General features: G+C 42.0%; 1 protein-coding gene across 1 annotated transcript in view; it reads right to left on the bottom strand.

The window, feature by feature from the left end:
* Positions 1-24857, bottom strand: part of THSD4 (thrombospondin type 1 domain containing 4) — a 215628-nt gene extending 190771 nt beyond the window's left edge. Inside the window, exon 1 of the mRNA XM_008061449.1 lies at positions 24579-24857. Within this exon, the coding sequence (XP_008059640.1) occupies positions 24579-24650 (72 nt within the window). The 5' untranslated portion in view covers positions 24651-24857. The remainder of the gene's footprint in view (positions 1-24578) is intronic.
* Between the last annotated feature and the right edge of the window lie 1456 nt (positions 24858-26313).

The raw sequence follows: 26313 nt of genomic DNA, 5'->3' as shown, positions 1-26313 counted from the left end.
GGGGTTATAATAAAAAGATATTCACAGAAGACAAAATACTCTTTCATTCCCACCCCCCCTCATCTTAAAGTAATACATGCTGCCAGGTGCGGTGGCTCATGTCTGTAATCCCAGGATTGCCTGATCCCACGGGTTCCAGATCAGCCTGGGCAACATGGTGAGACTTCATCTCTACAATAAATCAAAAAATTAGCAGGGCATGGTGGAACCTGTCTGTAGTTCCAGCTACTTGGAAGGCTGAGGCAGAAGGATCACTTGAGCCCAGCAGGTGGAGGCTGTGGTGGTCGTGAGCGTGCCACTGCACTACCGCCTGGGTGACAGAGTGAGACGCCAACTAAAAAAACAAATTATCCTTAAAAAAGAGAGAGGTGGCCAGACACAGTGGTTCATGCCTATAATCCCAGCACTTTGGGAGGATTAAGGCAGAGTTGCTTTAGTCCAGGAGTTTGAGACCAGGCTGGACAACATAGGCTGGTTTTGTCTCTCCAAAAAATTTAAAAAATCATTTGGGCATGGTGGCGTACCCATAGCCCCAGCTAATCTGGAGGCTGAGATGGAAGGACACCCTGAGCCCAGGAGGTTGCAGCTGTGGTGAGCCATGATACCAACTCAAAAGACCTCAACTCAGAAACAGAGAGAGGAGAAAGAGGGAGGGAGGGAGAGAATGAATGAGAGAAGAGCACAGCTATTAAAAGTTCTGGAGGGTGTTTCTGCTAATACTACCATTCAATTATTTTCCTGTTTTCCTTGTTATGAAAAGGGTCCTGAATTCTGACACAGCGGGCCATAGGATCTAGTTTGGCCTTCAGGGACCTCTCATCACATTACCCATGGGGTGATGGGCACCTGCTCCTGTGATCACTTGAAGAGCACATGCATTTTCTCTTATTTGCATTTCTTGGGTGGCTCACTACTGACTCCACGCTCCGGCAAGAATTGGGCAGTTTTCCCATGCAGTCAGGATCTTCCTGTGGAGACCAGGAAAACCTCACAAAAAAGTCTTCTTCAGGTAAAACTGGAGCACAGCCAGCAGCGTGGCAGGTGCTTATTGTGGGTTCCAAGTTTGAGGCAATTCTTCCACACCAGCCTCCCGAGTAGCTGGGACTACAGATGTCACCACCATGCCCAGCTAATATTTGTGGGGTTTTTTTGGGCAGAGACGAGGTCTCACTATGTTGCCTAGGCTGGTCTCGAACTCTTGGGCTCAAGTGATTCTCCCACCTCAGTCTCCCAAAGTGTTAGGGCTACAGGTCTGAGCCATCACGTCTGGCCAGATTACATCTTCTTATGTTCTTATTAAACAGCTATAGGTGAGCTGTAAATTGGTTCTTGAGCTTCCAAATTGCCAAAACAGAGAGGCAAACATGGCAAGTCATCACATTATCAGGATTCATGGGTAAATCCCCCCCCCCACACACACACACATACACACACACACACACACACACACACACACACACACACACACTTCAGCTCCCTCATGCAGTTTGTTAGGGGCACCTATGACTTTGCCTGGAGCTTTATTTTTGTCTGGGACAAACTGGACATGCTGGAGAAGCAATGCCCCTGTGACATCCCCAATGAACAATGACAAAGGAGTTGGTGGACAAATACACCAGCTTCCTTGAGTCTTTGCTGGATGATTCCACGGTATGTGCTCCACTGACTCTAGGAGACCACAGCAGACTTGGTCCTGGTTCTACAGTGGCCACTGGCTTGGTAACACCCCTGTATAGAGGCCTGTATAGGGGGCCTTCCCCCCCATCTCACTTCCCCTCTCCCCCGCTGGTGTTCCCATCAATGGGACCACCTGTCAAGTGAACCACTGGCACTTGGGTCCTTGGCTCAGGATCTGATTTCCCAGGGGAGCCGGAACCAAGACAAGGACTCAGCAGACTTCAAGTGCCTCCAGTAGACACAATGGCAACTATCATGTGCTACCTCTTATGAAGTCCTTCAATTCCACACGGAGACAAGCATGACTAGTCATCAAAATGGCAGGGTCAATGCCACAGCTACCCACTCACTGCTCTGGGTGAGGGGTCCACTTCACAGAGCTAACTCGGAGCACTGTGGTGTGAAGTCGAGCCAATTATCTGGCCTGGAGTGTCCTCATCGCTAACAACAGAGGGTTGGCCCATTGGCCCCTCTAACTCCAAGATTCCTTGATGTAAACAATGCCACATCTCTGTGAGTTTAAATGTTTGGTGGGGGGAACACTGTGCTCTCTGCTGTTGTATTTTTCAGAGATCTCAGTCTATTTTGTTCAAGTCTTCAGGGTGGGAAGACAGGGAGGGACCCTTCAGGAAAGAAAAGCCCTTGTCTGGAGATCTTTCAAGGTGATGGCTGAGCGGGAAGGACATGGGAAGTGAGGAGCAGGGAGGAAGGGGGTTCCCGGGGGAAGAGGACAACCTGTACACCAAGAGAGGAGATGGCAGGGCTTTTTGGCAGTATGGTAAGTTATAACCAACACAATCCAGTTGCAGAGTAGGAAGGGTTGGGGAATTATGGGGAAAACAGTGCAAGAGACCAGGATCCACACTACAGAAACTCTCAGGTGATGAGCATGGGCAATATAGTGAGACCTCATCTCTACAAACATAAAAATAATGAGCTGGGCACAGTGGTAATATTGGAGTCCCAGCTACTTGGGAGGCTGAGGTGGGAGGATCATTTGACTCAAGAGTTGGAGGCTGCAGTGAGCTATGATCACATCATTGCACGCCAGCCTGGGTGACAGAGTGAGACCCTGTCTCCTAAAAAAACCAAAAAACCACCAAATGCAGTGGCTCACACCTGTAATCCCAGCACTTTGGGACACAGAGGCGAGAGGATTTCCTGAACCCAAGGAGTTCGAAACTGGCCTGGGCAACTTGGTGAGACCTTGTCTCTACAATACAAATGTTAAAAATTAGCTGGGTTTGGTGGTATGTGCCTGGAGTTCAGCTACTTGATGGCTGAGATGGAAGGATCGCCTGAGCCCCACAGGTCGAGGCTGTGGTGGCCATGAATATCATGATACTGCATTCCAGCCAGGGTGACAAAGTGAGACTCTGACTAAAAAATGAATAAGTAAATAAATACATAAATAAAATTAAACAAACAAAAACAGTCCCAGGGCTGGATGGTATCACTCAGTGTGGCTGAGAAATCAAGAGGGATCCCAGTCCCGCCCTTTAACAAGTTACAGCCAGCAAGTTCCTCATCTGTCTAACCCCCAAATGAGATAATAATCCCCATCAAAGAGGGTGAAGCTTGAATGAAAAGATCTAATAACTGACCACCAAGTGGAAGCTCAGGAAATACTGCATTGGAATCTGGTGGCTGACCTGAATTGAGGAAATACACTGGCACCAGCTCTGACCACAAGCCTCTCAGACCTCAAAAAGTGGGCATTTTTGCTCACAGCTATTTCAAAACAAGTTTGCATTTTTATTTGATTCAATCCCTCTAAAGAGAAAACACAGACAACATCCAAACCATGCACTGTTACTGAATAACTGTGCCTTAAGAGTATTTGAATTCACTAGGCACGGTGGCTCATGCCTATAATCCCAACACTTTGGGAAGTGGAGGCGAGAGGATTGCTTGAGTCCAGGAGCTCGAGACCAGCCTGGGCAGCTTGACAAGACCTTGACTCTACAGTAAGTCAAAAAATTAACTGGGCGTGATGGTACGCGCCTGTAATTCTAGCTACTTGGAAGGCTGAGGCGGAAGAATTGTCTGAGCCCAGCAGGTTAAGGCCACATTGGCTGTGAGCATACCACTACACTCCAGCCTGGGCAACAAAGTAAGACCCTAACTCAAAAAATAAAAATAAACTGGGTGCAGTGGCTCACACCTATAATCCTGCACATTAGAAGGTCAAGGCAAGAGGATTGCCTGGGTCCAGGGGTTCGAGACCAGCCTGGGCAACTTGGTGAGACTTTGTCTCTACAAAAAAATAAAAAATCAGCCAAATGTGATGGTGTGCACTTGTGGTTCCAGCTACCTATAAGGCTGAGGAGGAAGGATCACCTAAAGCCAGCAGGTGGAGGCTGTGGTGGCTGTGAGCATGCCCCTGCACTCCAACCTGGGAGACAGAGTGAGACTCTGACTCAAAAAAAAAGAGCATTCAAATTCACTATTGAATTTCAGAAAGAAAAAAAAAAAATTGAAGAACAAGACCAAAGGAAAAGGTTTACTTGTTGCTTTTCTTTGACCTTACCAACTTAATCCCCTCCTGGACCTTGGCTTTCTCATAACTAAAATCAGGGAGCATTGGGTCTGACATCCTTGAAGCACCCTTTCCTTGCTATTTCAATTATAGAGTCCCTGGAAAAGCACACACATGAGTCCTTTAAGAGGTAGAGAGTCCCCTCGTCTGCCACCATCGCACAGGTGTTCTGTGCGCCTTGGAAGTTGGCTTACAACATCTAATCTTTCATGACTCCCTGACTTTTCTCCCTTGCCAATAAACTAGAAGATGTTTTCTTTTGTTTCCATTCCTCTGTAATTTATGTCCTGTGGTCTCAGAGGTTCATTCAGGGCCCAGGAAAATCTCTCTGTTAATCCCTTCTCGAGTTCAATGTTTATTTGCAATTAAACTTACAAGACAGTCCCTTAAGCAGAAATCAGAGGGGTGGAGTCTCTCCATAACTTCCAACACACTTTCCTGGAGGCAGCTCAAGCCCCTCCTGCCCCCGTAAAACTCCAGCCTGCTAAAGTGGCTTACTGTTCTTCCTCCTGTCATTGTTTTAAATTCCAATAACTTTAGGGGGACAAGTAGTTTTTGGTTACATGGTGCATTGTGTAGTGGCTAAGAAGCCTAGACTTTAAGTGTACCCGCTGCCCCCACCTGTGTACACTGTACCCAACAGGAAAGAGAAAAAAAAGTCTCTTACTTCCCTAAATCATTTCAGGGAATGAGCTCTCTGTAGTCCATGTAATTAGCACCTTATTATGTACTTTGTTAAATTCTAATTGTCTGTATCATGTAATTGAGCAGTGGGTTACATGGGGGCAGACTGTCTTCCACTGACTCATAGGAGCAGCCTAGTCTAATGTTGGCTGTGGAATCAGCCAGAGAGTGGTTCGAATCTCGGTTCTGTTCTCAGGACTGTGTGACACAGGCCATATCATATGGGTGCATCTGTTTTGCATATGGAAGGGACAACTGTGACTTTTGCCTACTAAGTACTCCTTATTCTGGAAATGTCACTCTGATGTCACTTTGTGACCCAGGCAGGATGAACTTACCACCCTGTTCCAGGGTGTGCCCAGGACTTTTATCTGGCCAATTAACATGTTCATTCCCATTGGTTCAGGGATAAGTACATGACCTAAGTCAGCTCAGTGAAAGTTAGTTCCAGGAACCTGCTGGAAAAGCAGCCACAATCCTTTTATTCAAAAACCAAAATCTAGCTGGGCTCGGTGGCTCAGCCTGTAATCCCCTGCTTTGGGAGGCTGAGGTGAGTGGATTGCCTGAGCCCGCAGGTTCGAGACCTGCTTGGGCAACTTGGTGAGACCTTATCTCTACAATAAATAAAAAAAATTAGCCGGGCATGGTAGTGCGTGCCTGTAGTTCCAGCTACTTGGAAGCCTGAGGCAGAAGGATCGCCAGAGCCCAGCAGGTCGAGGCTGCGGTGGCCGGGAGCGGCCACTGCACTCCAGTCTGCATGACAGAGTGAGACTTCAATTCAAAAAAAAAAAAAAAAGAGCCAAAATCCAAAAGGCTTAAAAACCTAAGAGGTTTTTTTTTTTTTTTTTGGTTGTGATAGTTTTGGTTTCTTTGCTGTTGTTGTAAGTTTGGTGTTCAAACTCTTTTGGTAGCAAAACACAACTGATGTGAAATTATTATTATTATTTTAGAGAGATAAGGTCTTGCTCTGTCACCCAAGCCAGAGTTCAGTGACACAATCATAGCTCACTGTAGCCTTGAACTCCTGGGCTCAAGCAATCTTCCCACCTCTCAAATAGCTGGGACTACAGGCACATACCACCACATTTGGCTATGTTTTAAAAGTTTTTTTGTAGAGACGGGGTCTCGCCATATTGTGCAGGCTGATCTTGAACTCCTGGTTTTAAGTTATCCTCCTGCTTCGGGCCTCCAAAGTGAGATGTGATACTATTAATAAGAGTCTTTATTAATCCCAATAAGAATGGCTATTCAAACTTTTTGTTCTGAACATGCGAAGGGGAATCCCCCCCCAAATGGCTTCCCCTCCTAGGTAAGTCTTTTAGAAATCCATCAGCATCAGTGTACCAGCAAGTTTTGTTGTGAGAGGTTGTGTTCGGCTTCAGTGAATTTTTTTTGAGATTCTTTCAATGAATTTGCCCATTTCATGATGGGTGATTTATGAACACACCTGTCAACACCATGCTGAAAGTTCAGGAGTTTTTGATAAAAAATGTCATGACCACCCTTACCCCAACCTTTCTATTTACCAGATCCTGCCTCAAGCGACACTTTTTGTTTCCCTGGATGAAAAAAGTCCTCAATGGGAAACATTTTGCCAATGTGGAAGAAGTGAAACAAAAAACTGGCAGAAGTACTAAAAGACATCAACATTAATGAATTCAAAAACTGTCTTGAGCAGTGGGAAAAGCATCTTGATAGCTGTAGTGCATCAAATGAAGAGTACTCAGAAGGTAAAAATTAAACATGTAAGAATATATACACATTTTTAATAAATAAATTCCAGTCTTGGGGTACCCCTGATATTAATGTATTTGACTGGAACCTGCTGGGGGTGCTGTGTAATATACAATATATGTACCATATCACCCTTCCAATAGCCATAGGAATCCGAAATTCTGAGACAAATCTGGGCCCTGAGGGTTTTGAATAATGGAAGGTGAACTCGAACAAACATCCTGCATTTGCACAAGCTCCTCCCTCTGCCTGGAAAGCTTACCTTCCTCTCCATCCTCCCATCTTCTTCAACTGACAAACTCCTACTTATTCTATATGGCCCAATGTAAAACTTTCCTTAGCAGAATTAGCCTGTCATCTGCATTCTCTTGATATTTAATCCATATACATTATATTTTTTCCATATATATTTTTTCCATATATATTTAATCTATATACATTATATTTTCCCACTGCATGAGGGTCCTCTCTGTGCACATCCACCCCTCAGTGGGCTCCTTGGAGCAGGGACTCATCTCTGAATCTTAAGTTTCTGGCACAATGCCCAACATAAGCATAGTGGCAATAGGGTATCTCACCTCTATAACTTTCCAAAGAAGGAAAAGTTAGCAGAAACATTACAGAATCGTGGAAAGTGCATGTATCCAGTTCTGTACATTGTGAAACAGAAGTCTTGGCTCAAATCTATTCTGTGATGCTGCAGAAACTATTTTCATCAATATAGAAAAGTAATTAGGATTGGCTGACTGGTATATCAACCAAGGCAACTGATGGAGAACCCGCCACGCCCCAATAGTTAGTCAGGGCTGCCTCAAAGGCATGAGTCAACACCTCTGAGGTCAGGCATGTGGTAGGGTCAATACACACTTGCCACGTGGGAGGAAAAGTTTACTCAGCAGTTGGATACATTTATGGGAGGGGGAGTGGTAACTCCCCCTGAAGGAAGGTAACTTCCCCTGAAGGAAGCCCTGGCTGGAGAGCAACCCTTTTTGAGGCTGGACAAAGCCATATCTGCTAAGGTCATTAACAGACGTGCTCTGACAAGGAAATCAGATGCTAAGTACTTAGGATCAGGTTATTTGGACCCAAGAAAACTATGTGGACTGTTTTTTTTTTTCTTTACTGTCTTTCTACTTCAAAGTACTTTCTTTATCAGGAATAAAAGCCAAAATGATTAAGTGTTATTTGGCTTAACCATTATGATGTGTATCCGGCTTTAAGTCTTGGCTTAGGATTCTATTAATTATCAAAATGCCTCATAATTAGAGGCCGCCTTCATCTGACAATCCCAAAGTGCTTACACTCAGTTCTTAGATGTTTTCAGTGGCATTTGGGATTTTAATTGCCTCTGGATGGGTTTTCCAGAGCATTTAAAAGACCAGTTCCAAATGAACTGCCTCCAGGGTACTGAAGGAGTCTTGACTACCTGAGGCTCCCATTGAAGGCTCCTGGAGTGGTCTGGCTAGTAGTGCCCCAGCAAGACGCTGCCATGCCTCTGGCCTCTGATGAGTTGTCCTCATCAGTCATGACACAGCTCTCCTGCTCCAATCTGACATGAAGGTTCACTGATGGTGTCTGCATACAAGCCTCATGTGTTCAGTGCTCTGTGCCATCAGGTGATGGGAGATACAGGAGATGGTTGCCCAGTCTTGGGTGCTCACAGGCTCACTGGGAGACCAGATATTCATGGGGGAAACCTCTAAGAGGACAACTGAGGACTGATGTGATGGAATATACCAAAGCAGAGGGCATTCCCAGGCTAGTGATGGTGTGCTCAGGTGCTCTGGAAGAGGTGAGACCTGGACGGGGCAGGAGCCATGATGAAGCAGATACAACATCACATCAAGGCCCTAACAGTTCTCAGGCTTCTGCTTTTCTGCTACTTTTCTAGAGGCAGGTGAGGTTTGTATCTTTGTCTGTTTGGCTCATTGGTATATGACAAGAATCATGCCTGGCACATAGTAGGCTCTCCACGAACAATACGTTGATTAGTGACATGGTTCCACCCTGTCCCCTGCCTCCTCACCACCTTCTGACAGACTCAGATGGTGGATGCACAAATCTCATCATCACTACAGTGCAAGTATTCTTGGGGAGCAAACTATTTGCAGCTGTGGTCTCTTACAGATAGCTGTGAACACATTTCATGCATCTGATTTAAAGCCACAGAGACTCTCTTCCAAGTACCCTCCAAGTCTTCACTTGTCCAAAGGTCTCAGATGCCATAACCAGACATGTCAAGATGATGTGGCTTCTAGATCATTCACCCTCCAGCTCTGGGATGAGCAACTGTGTGGTCTGGGGCATGCCATATAACCTCCAAAAAATTCATTTTCCTCATATGTAAAATTAGTGGTTTGGACTAGATTCTCTGTAAGGTTCTTTCTCAAGAGTGAATGATGCAAGAGATTGGAATTTGGTATTTAACATCACTTCTTGGTTCTAGTGAAAAAGAGATTTAAAAAAAATTTTTTTTACTTTAAAAATTTTTAAAAATCTGAGCCCTGGGTCTACCCTTTTGTTGAGACTGTCTTAAGCAGCTCTCAACCCCTCCTTCACCAACTTTTTTGGGAAGTTATGACCAACTTTTTTTTTAAAATCAAGGGTCTCACTCTGTTGCCCAGGCTGGAGTGCAGTGGCACAACCATGGCTCACTGCAGCCTCAACCTCCTGCTCAAGAATCTTCCTGCCTCATCCTCCCAAGTACCTGGAACTGCCAACATGCACCACCATGCGTGGCTAATTTCTTTGATATTTTTATAGAGATGAGGTCTTACTATGTTGCCCAGGCTGATCTCAAACTCCTGAGCTCAAGCTCTTCCTGCCTGGGCCTCCCTAAGTGCTGGGATTACAGGTATGAGCCACTGCACTCAGCCTGGAATCCTGTCTTTGATCTTCCTCCTTCCTTAATTACTCACCCTTGTCTTCCCATTTTAAAGCATCCTAGTTATTTTCTTCTTGCTCTCCCTTCAGAGCCTCCATCAGATTTGGTTAAGGAATGAGAAGCCACATTTTGGATTCCTGACTGTAAGCTCCCCCTAGAATCCCTGTTTCTTCTTATTCTCAGGGATGCTTCCCTCACCCCCAGCTCTATGCCCATTCCCTCTCATTTCTCTGACTTTATGTTCTGCTTTAAATTTGACAGATGTTCCCTCACAGCTTTAAACAATTCCTTAGCCTAACTAAAGAATCCTCCTCCAATAGGCTAGAGAGATCATTAAAAAATAATATGCCGGGTTCAGTGGCTCAGGCTGTAATCCTGTGCCTTTGGGAGACTGAGGTGAGTGGATTACCTGGGCAGCGAGACCTCATCTCTACAATAAATCAAAAAAAATTAGCCAGGCATGGTAGCGCGCACCTGTAGTTCCAGCTACTTGGAAGGCTGAGGTGGAAGGATCGCTGGAGCCCAGCAGGTCAAAGCTGCAGTGGCCGGGAGCGGCCACTGCACTCCAGTCTGGGCGATAGAGTGAGACTCCAACTCAAAAAATAAATAAATAAATAAGTAATAATAATAACAATAATAACAATAGCTGACATCCATTGAGCATCTGTTCACACAAACACTTTATGGAAATCATCTCCTTAACCTTCACTAAAACTCTAAAATAGTGACATTATCCTCCCATTTTAAATATAAAGAGAATGGTCATTAGGGAACTTAGCCTGTTTAAGAAAGAACGAGGAGGGCCACAGTTAAGCTCAGGCCTGTGTGTCTCAAAGCCCATGAGTTTTCTCCCACTCTATGAAAGATATGAACACAATACATGGGTTTACAATATGCACTGGCAGCTTAGAGGTACCAATTGGTTGCTAGCAGAGCTAATTCTTAGATTTAGAGAATTTTAAAGTTGGAACATGCTTTAAATATCATTTAATTAAATATCATTTTAATTTCTTAATAGAAACTAAGAAATATAAGAACATACCTTCACAGAAGAAAGGAATGTTATAATTGCATGGAAGAGTGTGCACATATTATATACGTCTATGCTTATAATACAAATGGAAAGGACATCGTTACAAGTTTCCCTGGGACATTTACACAAACTGGTATATTTGGCCACAAAGAAAGCCTCCGTTCTTTTTTTTTTCAGATTAAAATTGTATTGTGTACAACATGTTCCTGGACCATCCTGAGTGCATTATCTTCCACGATGTGGATTTGATGTTTTATCCAAAAGAATTGTTTGCCATTATCTGAATACCATATGCCTTTACTTTTCTCAGTTTGACACTTTCATTAATCATATTGTTTCTGAGATTTGGACTTCTCTCTAGTACCTGTTAATGGACCTTGGAAACATTTTTCAAACCCATCTCAAATGCTTCCTTCTCCACAGGGATGTTCCTGAGTTCATAAAAGGGTGCGAAATGTTTATTAGAGCAATTCACATCTTAGCCCTAACTAATCTACTTGTTGGTGCCTGGCTTTAGAGGACAGATGGTCTAACCTCATTATGAATTCCATAGTACCGAGCATAAAACCTACACACAAATTAGCACAAGATACATAGTTGCTGAATGTAATTTTGAGTTGCTTATTTTGCCTTGGTGTGATGTAAAAATATGGAAAAAAGGGTAGATAGGCAGATTTTAATAAATTCTAATATAAGCCACTCTGTCTTTTACTTCAATGACTCATTTTGTTCCTTAAAAATGCCTGGGTTGAAACTTCAGCGTTCTTTCTGTAGGTTCATATTAACTTTCTAAGCTAAAGTAAATAAATTTACTGACTATGTTGAATCAGCAAATCAGGTTTTTTTTAAAGCAAAAAAATTGCATTTTTAAAGAAGAAATGCCTAATTAAGTATGCATGCCAACAACACTGTATAAGAAAAATAGGAAAGGGAAAAAAGACACCCACTGTAGCTTTGGTTTGTAGACTATATAACATTTCCATTTATAAAATATTTGGCTTTCTATTAAGGCACTCCATAGTTTCTTGGCAAGTAATTTTCTCAAAAACTACAAATAAAATTTTGTTTGAGTCTCTCACATTATGCCAACCACAATTAATCACTTTTCTCTAATGTAGCTGAGCTGCTTTATAAAATTAGCTACACAAAAGGAAAGTTAAAGAAAGTTATCAAAGGTCATCCTTTGCATTTGAGTAGATCTTTTATAGTTTGCCAAGCACCTTCATGGACATTATCTTATTAATGCTCCTATGTCATTGAGATGAATATTATTATTATCCCTATTTGCCAGAGAGGGACACAGAAATCTAGGAAAATTACCTGTTCAAAAAACATTTATTGAGAGGGAGGAAACAGGAGGAAAAGAAGGAAAAAATGTGTCTTACAAAGGGTCAAGATGGCTGGCTGAGCAAAGGTATTTGTTTTTCTCTTTCTTTTCCAAAATTCCATTCAAATAGCAGAAAAGATACACATGTTATAACAACAATTATGAAACAAGAAAGGATGTGATCAGCAGATAAAAAATTCTGATGAATTTCTGGATATTAGAAAGTTTATGTTGGCAGGAAACCACAGCAGAAGAAACCACCAAAACAGACTATTGCAGAGATGAAAAAATTCTAAATTCAGAAACCACAGGTACAATGAACAGGAAGCAGGAGGGGCCATGGAGTAAGTGTATTCACGAACATCAAGGTCAAGACTGCCAGAGGAACGGTGAGGTCAGCATGCCCCACCCGCTCCACAGGCCAAAAAAGCAGCTGGGAAATTTCAACAACTATCGGTAGATGAAGCAGACAAATGTTAGTAAAGATATGGAAGACTTGAACCACTTCATCTACAACCTTGATTTAATAGATATAGAAAGTCCTTGCACCCCGTACTCAATTAACAAGTATATTCATCAAAATAGACATTTTTCTCAAGCACGCTTGGAATGTTGAAGATTGTTCACATACTAAATCATAAAGCAAAGTCTCAATAAATCTTAAAAAATCAGCATCACAGGTACCATTTTCTCTAACCACAATATAATCAAGTGAGAAATTAACTTGAGATTATTAAAAAGATACCAAAACCCTCCCTACTTTTAAAAATAAAATTAAATAATGTATGGGTCAGAGACAACACATAATGACAATTTTAAAAAGTACTTCAATGGAATTATAATAAAATGCTATATGTCAAAATGTAACAGGTGTAACAAAAGTGATACTACAAGAAAAATTTACCATCTTTAATACTTATACTATAAAAGTTAATGGCAAAAAATAACGAACTTCACATACATTTTAAAAGTTAATTAAGTTAAAGAAAAAAAATGACTAAATGAATAACCCCCAAAAAAGTGGAAGGAAAAACAAGAGCAGAACTGAATGGAATAGAAAAGAAAGCCTCAATACAGAGGATTAACAAAGCCAGAAGTTGATTTTTCATGGAGACTAATAAAATTAACAGAATTCTGGAAAGAATGAGTTATACAATAGAAGGCACAAATGAAGAATGTTAGGAAAGAAAAAAGGCTTATAGCATCTGGAGGTCTCCAGATGCTGCAGATAATTAGAGAATATAATGAACATATTTATGTTAATGAGCTGGAAAACTTAAATGAAATGAACCAATTCCTAGACATATTTAACTTTCAAACATCTTCCAGGAATAAATAGAAAGTCTTAATTTTCCTATAACCATTAAGTAAATACAATCAGTGGTTCAAAATTTCCCCACAGGGGAAAAAAACACACATGGCCTAGCCAATTATTTAGGTGACTTTCTAGGAATAGATTATAATAATTTTATATAAAATCTTTTAGGAATTAGAAAATAAGGTAATATTTCTGAAATGAATTTATAAAATGCATAAATTCATTATAAGTGGCATATCCTTACAAGGAAACAAGAAAAATTTATAGACAACTCTTGAATATAGATTTTTTTAAAAAAACATGATGTCTACAATCCAAGCATTCTGGAAGGTCAAGATGGGAAGATTGCTTGAGCCCAGGAGTTTGAGACCAGCCTAGGCAACATAGCAAGACCTCATTTCTACAAAAAACAAACAAAATTAACTGGATGTGACGGTGTGCAAAGGATCACCTGAGGCTCTGGTGAGCCATGATAGTGCCACTGCACTCCAGCCTGGGCAACAGAGTAAGAGCCTACTCAAAAATAAATAAATAAATAAATAAATAATAGCCATATTTGTAAAATTAATTTAATAAAAATAGAAATTCATCAGAACTAAGTTGGATTTATCCATGGAAAGCAAGGATGGTTTAATGTTATAAAATATATCTCTGTAGGTAGCTCAGCCTGTAATCCCAGCACTTCGGGAGGCCGAGGTGAATGGATTGCTTGAGACTCTGGGTTTGAGACCAGCCCAGGTAACTTGGTGAAAACTTGTCTCTACAATAAAATAAAATAAAATGAATAAATGTCTGTAATTTATCACACTGACAGATTAAAGGAAGAAAACCAAATGATCATCTCAATAGGCAGTGAAAACATATAAGATAAAATTAAACTAGTCATACTTTAAAAAAAAATCTCTTAGTAGACTAGAAATAGAAGAGAATTAATCAAACTGATAAAATGTACAACCAAAAACTTATAGCAAACTTTATTTTTAATGGCAAAACATTAGAAACATTCTCTTTTATCAGGAACATAATAACCCTGCCTGTATTCAACATTTTATTGGGGTTCTAGCCTGTGCAAAGGTTAAGAAATAAAAGTTATAAGAATTGGAAAAGGAAAACAAAAGGCCATTAAAAAAGAAATAAAACATATAAGAACTGGAAAAGTAAAAAACCAAAATGGCCATCATTAACAGCTAACATGATTATGTACTTAGAAATCACAAAAACTTCTACATAAAATTGATTTAAATTAATAAAAAAAATTTAATAAGTTGTTTTGATATAAGATCATTTGCTTTTCTAAGCATTAGTCACAAATAGAAAAAAATCAATTGTAAAAATATATACATAATTTATGATAAAAATATAACAAGGCAGCTAGGATTATATCTAAATTGAAGATGTATAAGACAACTGTATGTAGAAAATCATAAAACTTTATTGAAAAACTTCAAGAAGACCTAAATAAATGTAAAGCTTATACTACATGCATGGATACAATGGCTCAATATTAGAATTGTATTAGTGTTCTCATATTGCTATTTAATACAATTATGATAACACTTAAAAGATTTTTCAAGGGAAGTTAATAAGATCAATTCAAGTTTCATAAGAAAGAACGAATGTTTAAGAATAGCTAACACTCCCAAAGAATGAGGTGAAAAGTCTTACCCTACATAGATTGAGATTTATGATAGAGCTGCAGTAATTAAGACAGTGTGTTACTTGTGCAGAGACAGACAAATAACCAATGGCGCAAATACAGAGGCAGACAAAAATAACTGTATGGGAGTTTGATATTGAAAATATGTATGGGAGTTTGATATTGAACAGACAAAAATATGTATGGGAGTTTGATATTGAACAGAAAAGGCACTGTAAATTTACTGGATGAAAAGAACCATTCAACAAGTTGTCCTGCAGCAATTGATTGCCAATATGGAAAAAAAATTAGAAGGAAGAAAAAAATGAGATTAGACTCCTTATTTCCACTATGTAGGAAAGTCAGCGGTAAGTTTATTAAAAACCTAAATGTGAAATGCAAAACTTCAATAATTTTAGAAAACAATATAGGAAAATATCTCTATAACCTTGAGATCAATAATTTCTTAAATAAGAACTACAGAGTGCTAATATAAATAAAGCTGACAAATGCAAATACACTAAAACTGAGGAGTTCTGTGTAGCAAAAAACACTAAAAAATTTTAAATATAAGTCACAAACTGGAGAAAATATTACATAGAATAACAAGCAAAGGATTTATTTTCAAAATATGAAAAGAATGCCTAAATCAGTACTAAAAAAGCAAAGAACCAAATTTAAAACCAGAAAATAAACACGAACAGACATTTAGTGGAAGAAGAAACATGAATGGTCTGTATACAATGGCTCTCATGCCTGTAATCCCAACACTTTGGGAGGCTGAGGTGGAAGGATTGCTTGACCCCAAGGAGTTTGAGACCAGCTTTGGCAACATAGTGAGACCACATCTCTAAAAAAAAAATTTAAAAATTAGCTGAGTGTGGTGGCACATACCTGTAGTACCAGTTACTCAGGAAGTTGATGTAGGAGGATCACTTGAACCCAGGAGTTTGAAGCTACACTGAGCTATGATCTTACCACTGTACTCCCACCTAGGCAACAGAGTGAGATCTTGACTCAACAAACAAATAAACAAACAAATAAAAATAAAATACAAATTTACTATAGCAATAGCTAATGATCAGAGAAATGTCAATTAACACATGCGAACACCATTTTATACCGAATAGCAATAAAAATCTGTCTCATAATGCCAAATATTAGAAGGGACACGACTCATTGAGGACTTTTACACTCTGCTAGGGGAAATGAAAGTGGACACAACTGCTGTGGAAATCAGTTTGACATTATTTTGTGGAGTTAAACAAACACATTCTCTATGACTCAGTAATGCTGCTCCTAGGTATACACATTAAAGGAATCTTTGTACACATATGTGAGGAGACATGTTCCAAAATATTCATAGCAGCCTTGTTTATGATAGGAAAAAGACCAGGAAAGAATCCAGATATCTATCAACAAGGAAAAAGAAGATATAGTCACATAGTGGAATACTAAATATCAGTGAAAGTGAATAAACCACTACTAGATGTATTACCATGTTGAATTAAAAAAAAATCAAGATACCATGTCTATACAATTCAAAACCAAACAATGTTTGATTATATTATAAAGAAAAGTAATGAAATGAAAATGATAAAATTTAGGATGATGGTTGTTCCTGAAGGAGAAAAGTAAAGGAAGATGTAAGTAGAGAGTAACCCTGGGAATGTTTGATGGCTTTAGTTGGGTGGAAGGTTAATAGGTATTTGTTTTATATTCTGCTTCAGAGCTTGCATACATATTACATATATTCTCCTGTATACAGTAGTATTGCACTTTAAAAAAAAAAAAAGGGCTGGGCTCAGTGGCTCAGCCTGTAATCCCAGCACTTTGGGAGGCCAAGGCAAGTAGACTCCCTGAGCCCACAGGTTCGAGACCAGCCCAGGCAACTTGGCGGGACCTTGTCTCAACAATAAATAAAAAATTAGCCAGGCATGGTAGCATGCACCTGTAGTTCCGGCTACTTGGAAGGCTGAGGTGGAAGGATCGCTGGAGCCCAGCAGGCAAATGCTGGGGTGGCTGTGAGTGTGCCACTGCATTCCAGTCTGGGTGACAGAGTGAGACTCCAACTCAAGAAAGAAAGAAAGGAAGGAAGGAAGAAAAGAAGCAGGAAAAAGAAGGCACTAAAAGACCACCCCTCCACCAGAGGGCTGGATAGTTTTATGATTGAGTTCAACAAATCTTTTTTTAATTAAAAATTTTTAAAAAATTTTTGTTTAATTAAAAAAATTTTTTTTTTAATTTTAAAGATGTGGGGTACAATTCAGGATTAGGTATATAAGTTGTCAACATACAGCTAAAGTTTGGTTCTCCCTTTGGTACCCATTTTGCCTGGTTTGAGATCAGGTAATCTTCTTACTAATGCTGTGTCCGCCCTGTCACCCCCACCCCGGTAGTATCCTGCTACTGCCAATTCCTTTCTTAAGGTATTATGGTAATTGTTCAGGGTCTGCTTATGAGTGAGAACATGTGGTACTGTTTTTTGTTTCTGTGATAGATCACTGAGTATGATAGACTCTAAATCCATCCAAGTTGCTGTGAAGTCCATATGTTTGTCCTTCTTTATGGCTGCATAATATTCCATTGTGTATATGTACCACAATTTTTTTATCTAGTCCAGTTTTGATGGGCAGCATGGTTGGTTCCATGTTTTTACTAGGGTTCAATAAATCTTTAAGACAAAGCTAATTCCTTTGTTGTTCAAACTGTTCCAGAGCATTCAAAAAGGACTTTTGAACTGATTTTACCAAACTGTGAAAACCCTGGTCCAGCACAATAAAAAATTACCAAGTGCCAATAACACTTATTTAAAAAGAAAAAAAAAAAGTTTAGAATGTACAAATCAAAATCAGTAGCAAATTAAATGACTAAGTCACCACAATTAAGATAGCTGATTTCAAAAATGCAAAGATAGCCCAATATTTTAAAAATCCATATTCTAATTTGCTACTTAAGTAGATTAAAGGAGAAAACTCACATGGGTATTTGGATGAAGGCAAACAATGTTTGAAAAAATTCAACAACCACTTCTGATACAAAACATAGAGAGGAACTTATAACTGGATAAAATCATCTACTTAAAACCTGACAGGTACTATGCTTAATGATGAAATATTAGAAATATTCCCATTAAAGTCTGGAATAAGACAAGAATGCTTATTGCTCTGATTCAACACTGTATTCTGGAAATCTGGACAATGACAATAAGACAAGAGGTAGAAACAAGGGACCCTGTCAGAAAATAGGAAAAAATTCCACCATTATTTGCAAATTATAAGACATACACATGCAGATACACCCTCATGTTTATGAATATACAGGAATGACTCTAGAAAGATGGATGCCAAATTATCAACAAGGTTTCATGGTAGGGAGAGGAAGGTAGTAGTGGGAGGAGGGTAAAGGGAAAACTTTAACTTTTATTCTCTGTATTTTGTTTGAATTTGTTTTTACAACAGCTTTCATATTTAAAAATAATTTTAGGTTATGCATGGTGGTTCACACTTGTAATCCCAGCATTTTGGGAGGTAGAGGCAAGAGGATTTCCTGAGCCCAGGGGTTTGAGACCAGCCTGGGGAACTTGGTGAGACCTCATCTCTACAATAAATCAAAAAATTAGCTGGTGTGATGGCACATACTTGTAGTTTCAGCTACTTGGAAGGCTGAGGCAGAAAGATAACCTGAACCCAGCAGGTTGAGGCTGTGGTGGCCGTGAGTGTGCCACTGCACTCTAGCCTGGGCAACAGTGAGACTCCAACTTAAAAAAAAAAAATTTAAATGTCAAAAGTTATATGGCTAGAAGTAGGCAAGGCTCAGACGTGGGTCTTGGATTATCAAGTGATTTCCACTTAGTTGGTTTTCTATTTTGGACGTCAGAAAGAGAAAGAAAGGTGAATCCACTGAAAACCATGTACCAAGAATCAATCATTAAGGTCACCACTGACCCTTCATTTCTGTTTGACAAGAAAAACACTCTAGGGACTCACAATGATAACTAGCTTTTTATAAAGGCTGTCACTGCTTACAAAGCAATTCTACATTTGTTATTTAATTTGATTTACTCCTTAGGGAATGAGTTCAATAATCTCTGAACAAGAAAATGTCCTGCGAAGCTGACCTAATGATATGTCAGAAAAAGATCATAGGTAGATCTGGAATTTCTGGAACTTTCAAAAGTACAGAGAAAAACTCCAACTCTCAGCATCCAGCTGACTGACACATCTCCTGCCACAGTCTCTCACCATGTACACTTCTATAATCTGGACTATGCATTGTTTCCAGAACATGCCGTGTCCTTTCTTATTTCTGGCACTCTGTAAATGTTTTCCCTCTGCCTGGAATGTCCACCCTCCCTCTTTTTCCACTTAAAATGCTTGCCCATCCATTAGAGAAGAGTTAACATACCAGACTTGACCGTTCTCCTTTAAAAGATTTGAGGACAAGGTTGGCCCTTGGTTGGCATCTGGTAACTCAAAGGTGGGGAAGGCTCCCATTGTTCCCAGAACCAAGAAGGGCGGTTCGCAGGGCCTATACTGTACAGGTGCTATGGTTTATGCTGGTCACCTGCTTTCCTTCTGGGAGTCTGGAATATTTTGATGCCTGCAGGCAGAGGGTGGTCAGCCCCAATGAAGACCCCAGGCTCCCTGGTTGGCAACATTTCACAAATGTCATCACTACTCATTGCAAGGGAATTTCGCGCATCCTATGTACTTCACCTGGGAGAAGAGCCTTGGGGCTTCTGTCTGGTTTCCCCCAGACTTTACCCCATGAATATTTGCCCTTTGTTGATTCTGCTCCATATCCTTTCACCAGACTAAATTGTAGCTGTGGGTGCCCATATATGCTGAATCACCTAGTCCCTGCAGATCACTGAACCTAGGGGCTGTCTTGCAGACACCGAACACACAATCCTTCAAGTTGCAGTTCAAATGTGATCTCGCCTATGGAATCTTGCTTCACTCTCTTAGACTACTTTCCATTGCCCCCTGCCTCTGTTCTTGCAATTAAAAAGACAGTTTCTTATTGCATGATCATTCACTGTTAGCATTCTGTGTCTCTTCTAGTGTATAAGCACATTCAAGACAAAGATCTCATCTCTTCATCCTTCTTTTTCAGCACAGGGTTGACACACCCTGGTGGCATTTGCAATGGTGGTTATAGTAAGAGTCAATAACTGCTGTTAACTATGTGCTTGGCATAGCACACTAAGAGTTTACACGTATTACTACATGTAATCCTTCCAACCAGACCTTAAAGTAGCTACTATTATCATCCTCATTTTATTTGTTTTGTTTTGTTGAGTCAGGGTCTCACACCGTCGCCCAGACTGGAGTGCAGCGACATGATCACAGTTCATCACAGCAACCTCGACCTCCTGGGCTCACGTGATCCTCCCGCCTCAGTATCCCAAGTAGCTGGGACTATGGGTATGTACCACCATGCCTAGCTAATTTTCTGATACTATCCTCATTTTTAAAATGAACAAAACAGGAGGGCCATAAGTAGGTGATAAATAAGTGAATGAATCAAGAACATCATTTTAGCCCTTAAGGAATCACTTCACTGAGTCACATTTATTATTACGACTTTAACTCATGCACAATGAATGACCTAAGCACATGCTATGCATGGACTACTGTTGGGTGTTATCCATTATATCACTGGTTTCACTTATTACAAAGTGACTTATTACTACATCACTTGTTTTATTATTATTTTTTACTGGATGAGGTAAGTTTACTGTGCAGTTCAAAAGGTACTAAAAATGTATTGTGAAATGTAACTCTCTCTTCCCCTGCTCCCCAGATACCCTGATTCCCCTCATCTTTTATGTCCCCAGAGAAGATGGACACATATGTTCACACACTTTCATGATGGTAGCATTTTGTACATGCTGTTCTGCAGCTTGCTTTCCTCACCTAACAGAATATCCTGGTGGTCACTTCATAGCTCAGAGAGCCACCTTGTTCTTTCTGAACACCTGCATAGTGTCCCTAATCATGAGGACATGGGGTTGGACACAGCCTCATTATGACAAGTGACTCATAGGACATTTTACACACTCAGAGCAGATCTATATGAGAAAGCCTTAGAAATGGAAAAGCTGAGCCAGCAATATTATTTAATTTTAAAGTAAAAAACCAGAGATATAATTTACATATCATAAGATTTGCTCTTTTAAAGAATACAATTCAATGACTCTTTGCATAGTCACAAAATTGTGAAGCTGTAACTATCTAATCCCAAGACATTTTCATCACCACGAAAAGAAACCCTGTACCTATCAGCAGTCAAGTTATCATTCATTCATTCATTCAGGTCTTGCTAAGTTGCCTAGGTTGGACCCCAATTCCTGGATTCAAGGGATCCTCCTCCCTTGGCCTCTGGAATAGTTGGGACTATAGGCACGTGCCACCATGTCTGTATCAAAATATTTATTTTTAATTCTGACAGGTCTTGTCATATGACTCCATCAAAATTACAATACACATCTTTTTGGCACACTTCTATGAATTTATCTCCCCACAAACATGGGACCTCATGGAGTTCTAGTTGTCTCTCCTTCCTCACCCTCCCTACATATAATAGTGTCTCATTGTTCTTATCCATGAAGGGAAGTCGAAGTTCAGGAAAGAAAATACGATCTTCCCTTGACATCCCGCCATCCTCCCCCACCATTCTGCTGCATCCTGCAAAGAACCTGAGTCCTGCACACTCCCCAAGCTGACAAATACACCAAATGTCCTGCCTGACTTTGACAAGTCCTTCATGGTCTTAGGGACTGCACCCAATCTGCCCAAGTGTACAGTTGCCACCCTAACCTTGACAAGGGCAAACACATTCTAGTGACATCAGTGTTCCTAGTCTAATGTCCTGGCAATCAGAAAATGAAAGAAGGAAGATTTCTCTGTGTCTGTCCTCAAACTCATGCACTGACACCACATGGGTTGTTCTGTCCCTGGACAAAAGTCACCAGTGCTGACAGTGCCAGCCATGGAAAGTCACACATGATGTGCTTTGAATCACACCCCTCCTTCCACCACCTGCCAGCCCCCACTTATCTGGGAGGGCCTCACACCCTAAAAAACAGACTCTGTAAACTGCTACCCAGGGTTTGCTGCTTGGCTTCCAGCCCCACACTGAGAACACAGTCCACCAGGCACCCCTGGGTGTATGATGCTGTCTCCCCCTTCATTCCTTTGACTCACATGTTTTTAGAAACGTCCCGGGGGAAGATAATTAAAACCTGCAAGAAAACCGGCTGGCAGAGAAAAAGAAAATCTTGGTGACTTAGACGCCACATGTTTATGGGTAAGTTGTGTAAGTAACACGACAATAAAAAAGAGGCTCTTATAAATAAATGCCGCATTCTTCAAAGCTGTATATAAACTGCATTCTTTTTAAGGAGGGAGGGAGCCCACTCACACTCACATTCCTTCCTCATCATTTCATTTCCACCGAGGGGAAAGGACTCCTAATTGTACAATTTCCTAGCAGTCTGGGATTTATGGAGCCAATGGTACACACACACACACACACACACACACACACACACACACACACACACACACCTTGGAGTTATGGAGCCAATGGTACACACACACACACACACACACACACATACACACCTTGGGGGCAAGAAGGAAAGCGAGAAAGAAAAGAAGTTAAGGTCCAGGCGAACCTTTAGCACACAGAGTGGGACAATGGGGCAGAAGGCAGGCATATCACCATCTCCCATCGGGGTTTCGGGCTATTCACATTGAGCACACACACTTGAACCCAAAAGACAAAAGCTCTGCCTTCCTCTCCCCATGGTGAGCACTGTCGGAACAGGCTCGAGATTCGGGCAAGGCCCACTCTTCAACTGCTTTGCCAATTGTCAGGTGAAGCAGAGCCATCTGCCTCTCCACGCCTGACACCAGACTCAGGGAACACACATTCCAGAGTGGCCTTCACCGTGAGCCAGCTGCAGGCAGGTACCCGAAGCCCATCCTTGGCCTTGCTGTTATTAAGAGTAATTGGCACGCCACGGAGGGGCGGCTGTGGCACTGTGATTGCTCGGTACGGGGGTCTCCCCAGACCATATGTGCACGCAGCGGTGATAGAAATATTTTCCATATGAGCTTTCCTCTTGCCTGCTCCAGCACTCCAGGCAGAGTGAGGCCGGCCCATTTGTCATTTACTCTACACCATAAAAAATCAACAGGCAAGTTGAGAACTTCAACCACAACTAGAGGGCAATGGTCTGCTTTCAGCTTCCAGCATCACTCACCCACCCAGTTCCTCCTGCTCCCATTCAAGAGCCCAATCCCCCCACAGGCCCAGAAAACATCGACAGAGCAGAGGACACGGGCACTAAGAGGCAAAAAGCCTATAGCCAGTGACCCGTTGCTGCCTGCATAGGAGCTGCAGGACTGTTTGGAATAGAGCAACAAGCCTGCTGAAGCCGCAATAGCCTCAGGGCTGCGGGCGTGGATGCACTCTCATGTTGGCTCTTCTTAGGAAGGGGAAAGTCATCACATCGGGCTTTCAGAGCCTGCTTGGCCCTTGACAAGGCTAACAAAAGGCAAAGCTGTGAAGTGGCCTCGTGGCCTTTGGAGGAGATACATTTTTCACTTGGCTTTTCAAAGAGGAAGATGAATACAGGAGAGAGGCTGTCCTGTCCTCGCTCAGGCATTAGGGTAAGGAGTAAAAGGAGTGGATGAGGGAAATGTGGGCTCACTGGCAGGGGAGCATAGGCACACCAGGGTTCTCCCTCTCTCTGGCTTAAGTGATCATCCCTACCAGTTTCCTTTGCCTGTATCAAAAGCTGGCACTGCCGGGCTCGGCTCAGCCTGTAATCCTGTGCCTTTGGGAGGCTGAGGTGAGTGGATTGCCTGAGCCCGCGGGTTCGAGACCCGCCTGGGCAGCGAGACCTCATCTCTACAATAAAAATAAAAAAATCAGCCGGGTGTGGTAGCGCATGCCTGTAATTCTGGCTACTCGGAAGGCTGAGGCGGAAGGATCGCCGGAGCCCAGCAGGTCGAGGCTGCTGTGGCCGGGAGCAGCCACTGCACTCCAGTCTGGGTGGCTGAGTGAGACTCCAACTCAAAAAGAAAAAAAAAAAAAGCTGGCACTGAGCGGTATCAATGATGTTCAACAATGTACCCAACAATCTTATGCACTGAACTAATAAGAATCAATCATCCTCATGGGCTTAAAACACACCACCCTCTTATGGCAGATCCGGGCACACTCCTAACCCTGTTATATGTCCATGTCCCTCTTCAAACCCATGATAGAAAGTTAAGTACAGATTTTTTTTCCCCCAGCACAACAACACATACAAGAAGAAGTGGCATAAAAACAGGGAAGGAAAGCAATTCCTCTGGCATACATGTTCATTCTGCAACATTGGACACAAAGTCTCAAAGGTAACAGTCCCTGCCGAAACCTGACATGCACATTTTTTTTTCCTGCAGCAGCAGGAGAACCGTGCATGCTGCAGGCATCTGTCAGCAAGGCCAGGCCAACTTCCCAGTGTGGCAGCTGTGCAGACAGGCTCAGAATCTTTTAGAAATCACAGAATTCTTTAAGACTAAGTCTTCCTATAAAAAAGGCAAGACAAGCCTAGAAAAGCAGTCTAAAGAATTACCCTTTGCACACACCATAAAAACCCGGTCCCTGATCCTTCTTGGTAGATAGAGGAGGAAATATAATGCTGACAAAATACAACTTCTGACAAGATATTTTATTTGGCTTACCTCTCCCCCAGGTCTTGCTACCATTGCTGTTTGAACGTGGAGCAATGTTAATATCAGGTAGCTGACAAACATTATTACCAAAGTTAGAACTACCCTGGAGGAGCGCTGGGGCTGCCAAGTGCTAACAGCTAGCAGATGCACTTGCGTCTGGGGACTCCAGCCCTGGGCTTCCGCGAGGCACCGCGCTGGCTTCCCCGGCTCTCCCTCACTGTACTACCCGGCGCTCCGAGCTCAGCCTCTGCTCTGAAGAAAACTGGTAAGCTGATCTCTTCATGTAATAACTTCTCCCGGCTGGGGGAGGGGACAGGAGCCAGCTGGGAGCTGGGGGGCTGCCTTTAACAGAAAGCAGAAAGGGGAGGGACAGAAATGATCAATGTGGAGTTCTGCATCTGGTCTCATTCATGGAAAGGGCTCCAAGGTAAGCACTCCACATGCCGGGGGACAGCCCCTACCTCATCAGCCAAGGCAGGCGGCAGGCAGGGAACTGCAGCAGGATGGGCTCCAGGCTGGGAGCTGGGAGACCCGGGGCCTGCCTAGTCCAGGGTCTGGGGCTGACAAGCTATGTGTGCCTGGGCAAGTTGTTAACCCTCTCTGGGCTGTGCTTGATTTTCTCACTGGTACAATCAAGGGTTGCATGGATGATCTCTGAGTTTCCTTTTAGATCTGATTTGATGGATGTAGAAATCTGCATTATCAAGGGCAACCTCAGAGGGAAGAAGTCACAAGGTGCTGTGTGTCTGTGCACTCATTGTAGACATGTATGTCTGGGAATTGGGGAAGCCACTACAGCCCCCTCTTGCTGCCTCCCTGGGTCACTGTGCCTAACCAAGAGCCCGAGGAATTCTCGCAGATACTGTAAACTAAGAAGTAAGGTGGGAACAAGTGTATCCCAGGTGTTAGAGAGTGCTGGCAAAGTATATTGAAATGTAGGATGGTGTTAAGGAAATTAGAGCCATCTCAGGGTAAACTCAGACTGACCATCAAAGTGGGGGTTGGGAGTACGGGGGTGGTACAGTCCCCTTGAGACACACCTTAAGTGGTCAACCCTTATTCTGAAATGGCAGGAACCATGGCTTAAAATGAGCTGAAAACCCAGCAAGTATTGGATTCTGCCTAAAACAGGCACAAAGCACCATTCTCTGACTCTTGGTGGCCCAGAGGACAGGATGACCGATGGTGTGGTGGGAACAGCTGGGGTACTGGAGTCAGGTGGGCATCCATTCAGACCCCGGGTCTACTTCATTCTGGACCCCAGCAAACCCATCGCCCCTCCTGTGAAATGGGGAAATGCCATCCAATGCTTAAGATGGCTCTCAGCGAGGTCACCTAGGCTCCACATTTGGCATAGTTCCTGGCACACAGCAAGCACCAAAGACATGGCTTTCTCTTTGATCTGAAATAAATATCAGCACTCAGTCCACGAAAGTAAATTAATAAACACTTGAAAAGCCTCAGGTTATGAGCATTTTCCTGCATTAATGAGGAAACTTTAAACCGAACTGCAGTTTGCAGCCATCTCTGAAAATTTATTATCACCAGTCGAATGATGGTTTACTAGCGGGGAGTTTTATTTTTGAGGGGGAGGGACTTTCAGTCCCTTTTTCCAGAGCTGCAAGAGAAAGAAAGTATGGCACAGAGAACATCTCTGGTTAAATAAATAAAGGAATGAATTTCTTCTTTCTCCCTTCTCTTCCTCCTTCTTGTTCATTGTTATTCAACTTTGGGTCTGTCCTGC

This window comes from Carlito syrichta, unplaced genomic scaffold (assembly GCF_000164805.1).
Source record: "Carlito syrichta isolate Samal-C Ts95f unplaced genomic scaffold, Tarsius_syrichta-2.0.1 Scaffold305253, whole genome shotgun sequence".
Lineage (NCBI taxonomy): Eukaryota > Metazoa > Chordata > Mammalia > Primates > Tarsiidae > Carlito > Carlito syrichta.
This window is presented reverse-complemented; position numbering and strand designations above follow the sequence as displayed.